Raw genomic sequence first — 11,564 nt, 5'->3', positions numbered from 1 at the left:
GACGGCCGGCTGACTCCTCCCCTCGTGTATAAAAGTTGTTTAATTGAGGGACTAGAGAAAAGAAGAATAACATACTGTACTCACTGCTTAACTGTGTTTCTAGATCACGCTCATTTCAGGTAAATTTACATGCAGTGTGAAGATACGAGCATAATAAAGATCGCTAGCATTAGCATGCTAACACAACAATGCACCGCAAGTTGTTTTGGTTTCATGCTAGTGCTCAAGGGCGACATCTGCTGGATCAAAACATCACATATAAAGCCTTTAACAGTTTAAGATCTCAGCTTTAAGTTTGATTTTCTCGTCTTCAGGGGAAGTTTTGACGAACAGACGGCTAAATTCTGCGTGGGTTGTGTCACGGAGGCCTTCGATTACCTCCATCGAAAAGGTGTCCTCTACCGAGACCTGAAGCCCGAGAATCTGATGCTGGACACCGAAGGATACATCAAACTGGTGAGTGTCCAGCCAGAGACTGAAGGAACGCTGTGCAGAAACATTCAAACAACAGCTTAGCCAATCAGAGTCTGAATCTATTAACCAACCAAACGGCAACATGCCAACAGATCCACCTCATCTCCAGCAACAGGAAACACAAAACCCAGTTTCTTTGTCGCTCAGGAAGTATGACGCCGTTGTTGGAGCCGCCATGTTTGTTTTGCTGATAGGTCACTTGGCTGAGGCGGCGCCTGCACAGATAGTAGGTAACTGTTGGAGGCGTGTACATGCAGCAGTGTCCCGTTTTCTCTCAGAGTTCTCCAGTTAGCAAAATCTTGTTTCTCTAATTTAAGATAAGGGCTTATCCCGGTGTCTGGAACAAGAACCGGATCAAAACCGGGGTCCTGAAGTCCATGTGAACAAACTTGACGTCACAGAGCCCAAAAGTTTTCTTTCTACCTTCTTGGTTTGTAGAATAAATTGTTCACGAATGATCGAGCTAAACTTTCTCCTCAGAGGGTTTTAAGATCTTATCTCAGTGTGAAGTTAGTAAAGATGGCGGCCTTTAAAGAGCTCATATCATGGCCTTTTTGGGGTTCGTATATTTAATCTGTGTTCCTACTTTCGTACGTTCACAATAGATAAAGTCTGAAAAAAGTGTCTGTTTTCATGTACTGCTCCTCCTTGCTCCCTCTACGCTCTGAGTCCGTCAGCTACACTCTGTTGAGCCCACACTGTTAGACCCCACGTGGGCCAAGTCTGCTCTGATTGGTCTGCCGATCCGCTCTGTCGTTATTGGTCAGTTGCTCAGCACGCGTCTCAGAAATTTCAACATGAGCTGCAGGGCCACAACGAGCCAATGGGCTTAGATCAGTGATCTCACACTGACAATGACGTCGGACTGACAAATTTTTATGGAGGGGGCTAGAACCGAGCGTTACATGCAGCTACTTTGAATTTTTGAAAATAGATGTGACTAAACATGCACAGGACACTTGGAAAACACACTAAAGAGCATATAAAACCAGAAAAAGAAGAATATGGGACCTTTAAGTTCTCCAGCTGATGTTTCAAAGTGAACTGATCCGATGTTTCCTTTTTGAATCTCAGGTGGACTTCGGTTTCGCCAAGAAGATCCGCTGTGGGCAGAAGACGTGGACGTTCTGCGGGACGCCGGAGTACGTGGCTCCTGAGATCATCCTCAACAAAGGACACAACTTCAGCGTAGACTTCTGGTCTCTGGGCATCCTGGTGTTTGAGCTGCTCACAGGCAGGTGAGTCCAGGAGATCCAGATTTCAGTTTCTAAAAATCTCATTTACTCGTTGACTTGAAATGAGTTTTACTGCAAAGCTGATTTCCAAACTGACCTCAGCTGACGTTGTTTTTGTCCTCAGTCCTCCGTTCTCAGGCAGCGACCAGATGATGACATACACGTTCATCCTGAAAGGCATCGAGAAGATGGACTTCCCCAAAAAGGTCACCAAGAGACCCGAGGACCTCATACGCAAACTGTGCAGGTAAAAGATCACCGAGATGGAGTAACATTCAAACCAGTGTCAGCTGGCCATTAGAGGGCGCTAAGGTACCAACCAACCAAGGGCAAAGTAAATATTCTGTAGTTCTTGAGTTAAATGTTTAATCTGCAGTAACAATGTAGATTTAAAACGTTCTACGTGTCTAAAGTTACTGATTGGTGACGTGTTTAGACTCCAGCGTTTCGGGCCTCCATTGACTCTCATCATAAGTTGCACATGCTCAGTTGCTTCTCTTCAAAACAAGAGATGGGAGCTTTAATGAGGCAGGAAACACATTACACATCACCGCCCAAAAGGAGGCAGCAGAGGGACACGTCTCATGAGCTAGAACATAAAGAGCGAGTCATGCAGCGTCACTGGATCAGAGCATTGATTCTTTATACAGACCAATCAGAGCAGCAGACCAGACTAGCATGAGTCAGCAGTTTTTTTAAGTTTGTCTTCACAGAGTTTAGAAAACATATACGTATGTCTGTAAGTACGAGTGAATTTACCTTTGATTTGAACAAAGCCTACATGAAAAGTACATTTCAGTAACTTTCCATGCTGCTCTGTTTTCCAGGAGAAACCCCGCGGAGCGTCTTGGCAACCTGAAGAACGGAATAACAGATATCAAGAAGCACAGGTGAGACGAGACTGAGTCAGTTTGTTGTTGATCTCATTCGGAAGTTTAGCTGAGTAAATTAGTTCTGACTGAATATTGTTAATTTGGACCAAAAGTTCCAGACGGCATAAAATCACTGAACACACTTTGCTGAAAAGTCAGATCTAAACAAATTCAAAAGCCTCTTCTTGTAGTTTGACTGAAATCTGTCTTCACTTTATGTTTCTGAAGGTGGTTTAATGGTTTTAACTGGGAGGGTCTGAAGGCGAGGACTCTTCTATCTCCACTCAAGAGAGAAGTAAGTTCATATATTTATACAAACCTGTAAGACGGAACCTTCAGACGGAACCTTCAGACGGATCAGAATAAAAGAAATGAACGTTGAAACATTTTCAAACCATTATAATGACATTTGGTTTTGGTTGCCATCTTGTTTTTTACTTTCAGAAGTGACCATAACTGATTGAGACGGTTAAAGCTGGAGAGGAATGCTAAGATATCTGCTAATGCTAATGCTAACACTAGTTTGGTTCGGAAGGTTAATCTCTAAATTAACTTTAAACGCTAAATGCACGTTACAAAAGGAATGAAAAGTGGACTCATTAGTTTCTCTGTACGACCAAATTCTAAACAAGACAATTTATAGGTGGCAATAGAAGCCACTTGTCAATCACAGGTAGCCCCGCCCCAAACTCCTCCCCCACTTTCTGGTCTCTGTGACTTTAAATGGGACCATCATTTACTGAATGAACATCATGTTGTGTTGAAGAAGACTTGAAACTAGAGATTAAGACCTCAGTCAGGAGGAGGAATATTTAATCAAAGACTTCTGTACAACCAGACGCCCCCTGCTGGCCATTAGAAAGAAGGAAACCAAAAGGCTCCGCCCACAGAAAATCACAGATGGCTTTGTACTTGTTAAGGTGAAAACAGTCAAAATGTGCATGAAAACCACCACTGCACTCTACATGAATCTGGTATAACATTTGATTTCATGTTACATTACTGTATCGAGCGGTCTGGGAGCAGCTATAATCCTTTATGTTCTCCCTAGATCAAACGTTGGGTTGCTAGGTACTGTTTTAAAACAGATTTTTAAATCCAGTTGTTATCTTATAAAGTCTCTCACCTTTACCTCTCTCTCACCGTCCTCCTTCTTCCTAACAGCTCAGCGGACCCACAGATCACAGTTACTTCGACAGCTACCCCCCAGATGAAGACTCCCCCCCGGACGAGCTGTCTGGTTGGGACATGGACTTCTGAGACCTCCTGCTCTGTTCCTCCTTCGTTTTACTTCCATTGCACAACAAAATAAAATAAAAACTCAAAGTGCAAAGCGGGTTTTTGGACTTTGCATCACCGGGCTGGATTTCCTCCAGCTCTGGGCGGAAGCAGCTGCAAAAAGACAAAAATTTTGAGGAGCTGCTTGAAGATTCTCCTTTAAGTCGGACTGTGGAGGTGAAAAGGTCATTTTGGTAAAGTTGTCAGATTGGGAACAAAAGAACAACGTGCTTATAGTGGTAGAGTTGTGTTGATATGTTACGTTATGGCCTAACAGCACGTAACCAAGCGGCAGCGACAAAATCTTTGATTCTTGATTCAGCTTTGATGTTTGACTCAGTTGTTGCACAGGCCTCCACAAATAAACCAAAGTACGACTAACAGTGAACAAGCTAACAGTCCAAGTTTGGTTCTCACAGACTCAGCTAGCTGCTAACTGTTGCTAACTTTCAAATAAAATGTGTTGTAAAAAGTGGAGCTCAGACTTGTTGGACGGTCTGTTAGTCCAATAAAGCTCACAGAGCGAGACAGATAGTCTGATATTTACATGAACAAATCTCCAAAAGGCTCCAACAGCACGGCCCAGAGGTTAAAGGTCAGTGACTGAATTAGCTGACAGCTAGCAGCTCCCACCTGTCACTGAAAGAGGCCACGCCCCTAATTCTGCATCCCTTTGAGCCTTAAAATAATGTAAACAGTTGCATTGTATAAACATTCAGTCTGTACAGTTGAAGAGAGAAATGAGCTCTAGAGACTCAAACTGTTTTTGTACCAGGATGTAAACATGTTTATTTTAACATAGAGCTCTATGGGGACTGACTCACTGCAGGAGACAGACTCTAGTGGACACTGGAGGAACTGCAGCTGTAAAGTTAGACACTTTAACATAGAGCTCTATGGAGACTGACTCACTGCAGGAGACAGACTCTAGTGGACTCTTGAGGGGCTGCTGTTTTTGGGACTTCTGTGTTGGCTTCATTTTTCAGCCTCCATAAAGCTTTTTCAATCCTGCTCAGAATTTGTCTGCGGACAAAACCGTTTAGAATAGTTACAAACCTTAATCTGATTTTCCTAATGAGATTAAGACGTTTTTACATTCCTAAATAAATCCACGCCACGATAATAATCTTTTACAGATACCTCTGAATATTTGTTCTCTGTGGCCCAGATGTGGTATAGTGTCTTATGCAGCTGCAGCAGTCTTTATTTCTCATAGCTGACAGAGTTTGTCAGTACATCTGCAAACTGGAGGGAGGAATAGAGGTGTGTGTGTGTGTGTGTGTGTGTGTGTGTGTGTGTGTGTGTGTGTGTGTGTGTGAGGAAATGTGTGTGGAGATGACTCTGCAAAAAGCCAAAAGAGTCTGTCGGAGAGGAAATTCTAGTGAACTGCTTCGACAGCATCCAACCACAAAGCACTGCTAACCCAAACACCAAACATTTGTGCCAACAGTGTGATCCCTGCAGTCGCTCCAACAGCAACAAAAAACATGAACAGCTCTCAGGCGGAGAAACGGTGTGTGGCTGTCCCGCAGGAGGTCGTCTGACCTGCAGGATGATTTACGTTCTTAAAGCCGTTTTTAAGGAGAAGTTGTATTTGGTCTGAGGGTGATGATCAAACTCAGAGAAAGAGAGTGAGAGAGAGAGAGTGAGCAGGAAACCTCCTTAAACACACGAGTGAACGGTTACAGAGAAGCGCCTGTGTGTCTGTAAATACTGTAAAGCACAAGTAAAACAAACTGACCGTTTATGCAATGAGTTCACTTTTTCATTACATACTCCTTAAAACTGGGCGAGTGTACTCTGTAAATATATATATATGTAAACATTGACAGGTGATTGTGTGTGTGTGTGTGTGTGTGTGTGTGTGTGTGTGTGTGTGTGTGTGTGTGAGGAGAAGCTGTGGCCTTAAGATTAAGATTTCAGGAAACAGCTCGGTGTCCAAATGAAAGAACGGCTGTGTCTGAAACCGCAGACTTTCATATTATTCACACTCAACATGACGTCACATTAAGTATGATCTGAAATCATTGTAGGCATTTTTATGTTTGTGAGAAATACTCGGATGATTACAAGATCGGCCCCACAATGCATTGCTGCTCTCAGATTGACCAATCACAGAGCTAGCCAGCAGCATGTATATTAAAGTAACCGTGCTGAAAAACATTTGACATGTTGCCAAGTTGTATTAGTAAGGAACGTTTGCATATTGTTGTTGATTATATTTACGGACCAACGGTCGGGCTAGCTTGATGCTAGCTCAACGAACGGAGCTCGGACCGGAAGTACGTGTCTTGCTAACGCCATGCTAACGGTCAGGTCAGTATCTATATTCTAAGTGTGTGTATAGGCAGTGTGTAGTTTGTGGTTTCGGACACAGCCAGTGAGTTTCTGTTTTACCAAACTCTGACTTTTGCAGCTGAACGATGATTGTTGTTGTTTCTTTTCTTATATTTGATGGCTGTATTTCTTGAACATGTTCATTTCTAAAACATTTAGTGTTTGTGACAGACAGAATCTTATAATTTGCTCAACAACATAAAGACAAATTATTAAAATGTTAAAACTCATAAAGAGTCTTTGTTTTCTCTTTCATGGATCTCGTTCATGAATTTATGATCAGCGGGGAGTTTGATTTGTTTTTTTTGTTTCCTCGACCGCAGCAGAAAGAATCGAACAGTCTGCACCTTCCTATTTAATCTATTGCAAGTTTAGTTGTTATCCGTCTAGGATAACTTTAAGATACCTGGGGTCTGCAAATGTGTCCGGCACCCTGACACATCCCAACACATGAACTGTACATGTTTTTATGTAAATCATTTTTGGCAGTAAGTGAAAGTTGTTCACCAACAGATTTCATTGGAGGCATTCTTTCCAGTTTTGCTAGAGGAAGGGGAAACACATTTCTTTAGTATTTTATCTTTCTTTGTGTGCTGCTTTTTGACTCTGAGAGCAATTCAGGTTTAAAAGAAATCCTCGACTCGTCTGCAGATACGTCTGCATACTTTATTGTTTTCTTTGAATGATCGGAGAGGAGGCTCGGAGCTCAGAGGGAGGAGACCTTTAAACAGCTCACCACACTTTCACATCAGAAGAGACAAATGTCCGCTCTGGCCCCTCCCCCTTTTGTTCAGACCACACCTCTATAAGATATGCAACATACAGAAAATAAATAGATGCATGTTAAAGGTAATTTCCATATACAAATATATTTTATGAAGCTTATCGTACAAGCATTTCTTTTTTCACTGACGGCATCACATTTTACAAAATGAGACTGAACAGTGAAGTAAACTGTTGATCCAAAGTGTCTTTGGTTTCATCACTCCAGAAGACTCGACGTTTAAGACAGAGTCTCTGATGCAGCAGAGCAGACGCCTCCGATACCACTCGACACCAGTCACCAAGTCTGTGGCGACCAGAAGAATCCACTCGACAGCGTGGATTGATAAAATCTGTATTGGCAAAAAATGATGAAGCACAACCTGCAAAAAGTGTCAGTACAAAATTTTAAAAAGGTAAAAATCTGACCCTAGATGTGGACGTGAAATAAACGCCTCTGAAATCTTAAAACAGTAAAATATTTGAAAAGTATTTGAGAATAAGTTCCTCTGGCGATAAAGCTTTTAAAGGAATAGACGTCATGTTCACGCGCTTAGAAACTTTGAACCATAAGAAAACGTTTCAGCTGCTCGGTTTGACTTTGACTGAGTCGCTCTGAACAGGCTGATACGGTGGCTGGGAAGTTCAAACCAAAAATGACAAAGTGTAAAGTGTTTAGATTTTTGGACATTTTAAAATTTTATAGACCAAAATTACAAAAGCAGAAACACTTTAACAAAAGGACAAAACCAATTTACAAGATGAGAAACACTGTTATGAGCGCTGAGACAAATTTACAATCGACAGAATCTTGCCCGGAAATAGAATTGACCAAATGCTGGATGTGACCCTCAGTTTGGCCCTCATATGGTGGAAGTAAGTAAAGCATATTAAGATCATAATTCATTCATTGGGCGGCAGTAGCTCAGTCTGTAGGGACTTGGGTTGGGAATCGGAAGGTCAGAGGTTCAAGTCCCGGCACAGACCAAGGCCAGTTCACTTCCTGAGCACTGGTGCCCTTGAGCAAGGCACCCAACCCCCCCACCAGCTCAGGAGCACCCACTGTGGGCAGCCCCCTCACTCTGAGACCTCTCCATTAGTGCATGTCCATAGGTTCCTGTTTGTGCATGTGTGTGTATTTCAGCCTATGATTGATGTTATGATGTTTTCTAGACAGAGTGTATAAACGAATTTCCCCTTGCAGGATTAATAAAGTATAAATAATTTATTTATTATGTAGAAGAGTTTCCCCAACTTACTATCAATAAGCAGGAATTAGGAGGGAAAACTTTCACCGTACGGCTCCACTGGTTCTGACGATGGATATCACTAACGCTTTCTATTCATTTCCTTTGGAGAGCCGGAGAGGCAGTGGCGCAGTGCATATTGAGATCATTGCGGCGAGTTTCGAGAAGGGCTCGAAATGGGTCCAAGGACCGCCCGGACTAGCCGCGCATTTATCGAATCAGCTGCATTCATTGAGGCTATGTCACCTATTGCGTAACCTACAGTTCCTGTAGAGATCCAGGAGAAAATCGGAACAAGCCCACTGGTATAAGCAACCAGTGTGATGCTAATTAGCATGCTAACAAGCATGGTAAATATTCTGACCTTAATTTAAAGGGTTACCCAAATTTCTTACAGCCTTTCCGCCAAAACAAACTAATTGACCGCTCACTCAATCACTTCTGGGTAACTTCCGTGCATTTGGTACATTTCCAGCAAGATTCTGTTGTTTGTAAAATTATTTCACACCGTGTAAACTTGTTTTCCAAAATGTTTCAAGCCTTGTCAGTGTTTCACACTCTGTAAGTTAGTTTTGCACTTCCCAGCCACCGTAGCTGATGAATCAAGCCCAGACTTTTAGAAAAGTATAAATCAAACCATTCAAAAGGCACATTAACCTCAAAGACAGAATAGAGTGTCATCAGCATACGGTCGAATCTTTACAAACAACACTGTACAAGTCTATAGAAAAAGAGTTGGTGCTATATTTGCTCTGAATAAATATTTTGTTTTATGAGCTGTGACATCAAGCGACCTTATGACGACACGCTAACTGCTCTTCCAGGTGTGCCCGTTCAATGTTTACCTGTCACATGATGACGTAGAGCCTTATGATTTATGTAAAACCGACTCTATACAGTAATAATAAAGGCTTCTGCGACTGTAGACCAGAACTGCTCCCCCTGATTATTTTATATATTATTAGTATAGCTCATAGTTTTTATTTGTTTTATTTTTTAAGCCACCATGAAGAACTTTGAGTTTGTCTCGACTTTGGCGCCCCCTGTGGACGAAGCTGTACGTCTTATCTGTTTTCATAAGAAGTAATTCCTGATTAAAAAATCTCCTCTCGCTTTCTGTTTCATAGTATCACTCAGTGAGAATATTTTACTGGAAAATAAAAACAAAGGACTTCGGGTTTGTGTGCTGTAAACTGCCTCGTCTGACGATCACCTGTAGGTGGTCAGACGCCACCTGTAGGTGTGCCACCTGTAGGTGGCAGCAACAGGCGTTAAAATAACCATCAATAAAGAATTTCATCTTCTTCAAATTGGTCTAGTTTGCTTTTGAATGTCAAATAGTGGCATCACTAAGTCATTTAAACACTCAGAGGGGTGATGTTGAGACTTTCAGCTTAATTAAAACAACTAGACGACATCTTATTAAAACCAAAGACTGTATTTAAGGTCCCGTGTTCTTAACGAACGTCAGATTTTAATTTCAATACAAGGAAAGCAAAATAAAGGAGCTGTTTGTGATGACTGTTTTAACAAAAAATATCTATTTTTTGGCCTCTTTGCCTTTATTTGATCAGACAGCTGAAGAGACAGGAACGACAGGCAGCAAAGGGCTATGGTCGGATTCGAACCCACGGCAGCTGCAACAAGGACTATAGCCTCCTTACATGGGGCGCGCAATGAGTCTTTTTCTGTTTGTTTGTGAAATAAAAAACGGGTCAGTGTTTGGTTGTTTTTCAGCATTTAAAAATACCCCTGGTGGTGAAATATACAAACTGTGCATTCAAGACATCGTATCCATATTTGTTGTCATAAATGCTAATTAGCAAACACCTTGTTTATTTTGGTCTTCTCATTTCAAAATAAAAGCCGTTGGTGGTTAAGCACACGGACCATATGAGAAATGGATGTCGCCATTTAGACGTCACATATTGATTTGGAAATCAACCTTTTGAAGCCTCGAGTTTCATATTTTTTCTGTCCCAATTTTTGGTATTCTGTAGCCAAGAGTGCCACATTTCTTCATTACCATCTTTGTTTGCATTTTAAATGCTGTATATTTTACTGACTTACTCTTAGTTGTTAAAATTAGATTTCTAAGATCATTCTTGCAAATTATAAACATCATTCTATGTATTATATTAAGAACCATGTAATGACATCATGTAATGTAACCTTTAATAACACAAAACAACAAGTTCAGCCTGATACGAGGCTTTTAGAAAACACCAGCACTGATCCTCGATGACTGTCACCGACTACGAAGGTCAAACAAAGTCTTCAATAATCCAACAAAGCGTTAAGTTGCTCTAATAGTCCTGTGATTTAACATGGCTGTTTAAAGGTGACATATCCTCCTCCTCCTCTTCAGTGTAAATAAGTCTCAGAGCTCCTCAAAACATGTGTGTGAAGTTTCTTGTTCTAAATCCACTCTGATCCTGTATTTGATCATGTCTATAAACCCCTCTATTTCAGCCCTGCTCAGAACAGGCAGTTTCTGTGTCTGTACCTTTAAATATGTAAATGAGCTGTGTCTGACCACACCCCCTCTCTGGAAGGGCTTGGGTGTACTCGGTCTTTCTCGCTCCATGTTCTATTGTTTACGGTGAGAAGGCAGACTCAGAGGGCAGAACAAACACCTTGCTGTGGGAGTGTCACCCACCTGGGGGAGGGGCTACTGCCCTTTGTGATGTCATGAAGGGAAAATCTCCAAACGGCCTGTTTGAGCACACATTTTCTGAAAAGTGGAGCAGGCAGAAGACGGAGAGGATGGACTTTTCTCATCATTGGGGGGTTTGTAGACAGACTAGAGACACATGTTAGAGTTAGAGGAACATGGTGAAGTGGATTCTGAATATGTGACCTTTAATGAAGCAGTTTCTCCCTCTATCGTCTGAATCTGAGGTTTTCTTGCCGAGTTTGAACATGTTCTTGCAAAGCGATGGTTTAATGGATCGCCTTCCAACACTAACTGTAATAATAGAACCACATGTGAAAAGTAGCTTACTCTTTTTCTTATAATAAAACTCTGTAAATGTGTTTTCTGTACAACAAAGGAGCAGTGATCCTAACACCGACATGTACGCTTCTCTGTCCCGCCTGCATCAAAGTTCTGGCTTTGGAATCTAATATATCTCTGTATAGCAGCCAAGCCAATAATTATACAATAACTTCTCATATAGTGAATAACACAGTGATAGTACAGACATAAATACAAACACAGAGTAACAAAAACCATGCAAGTGCGAGTCTGACTTGGTGGTAAAAACCAAAGACAACTTAAAGCTGTGGAGGAACGAGGCCAACGTTCAAACTGACCGGAGCTTCCTCCAGTTTTTGTCTCTCTGATGCCTCGACAGGTT

The 11,564-nt window shown here is 41.7% G+C and overlaps 1 protein-coding gene across 1 annotated transcript in view; it reads left to right on the top strand.

Annotated features, from left to right (window-relative positions):
* Positions 1-5,834, top strand: part of prkg2 (protein kinase cGMP-dependent 2) — a 31,415-nt gene extending 25,581 nt beyond the window's left edge. The window contains 6 exon segments of the mRNA XM_061038988.1: positions 315-456; positions 1,549-1,712; positions 1,834-1,956; positions 2,537-2,599; positions 2,810-2,876; positions 3,746-5,834. Of these exon segments, the coding sequence (XP_060894971.1) occupies positions 315-456; positions 1,549-1,712; positions 1,834-1,956; positions 2,537-2,599; positions 2,810-2,876; positions 3,746-3,841 (655 nt within the window). The 3' untranslated portion in view covers positions 3,842-5,834.
* Positions 5,835-11,564: the final 5,730 nt, after the last annotated feature.

The sequence above is a fragment of the Labrus mixtus genome, chromosome 5 (assembly GCF_963584025.1).
Source record: "Labrus mixtus chromosome 5, fLabMix1.1, whole genome shotgun sequence".
NCBI classification, from domain to species: domain Eukaryota; kingdom Metazoa; phylum Chordata; class Actinopteri; order Labriformes; family Labridae; genus Labrus; species Labrus mixtus.
Note: the sequence above shows the minus strand (reverse complement) of the source record. Positions and strands in the feature narration are given on the sequence as shown.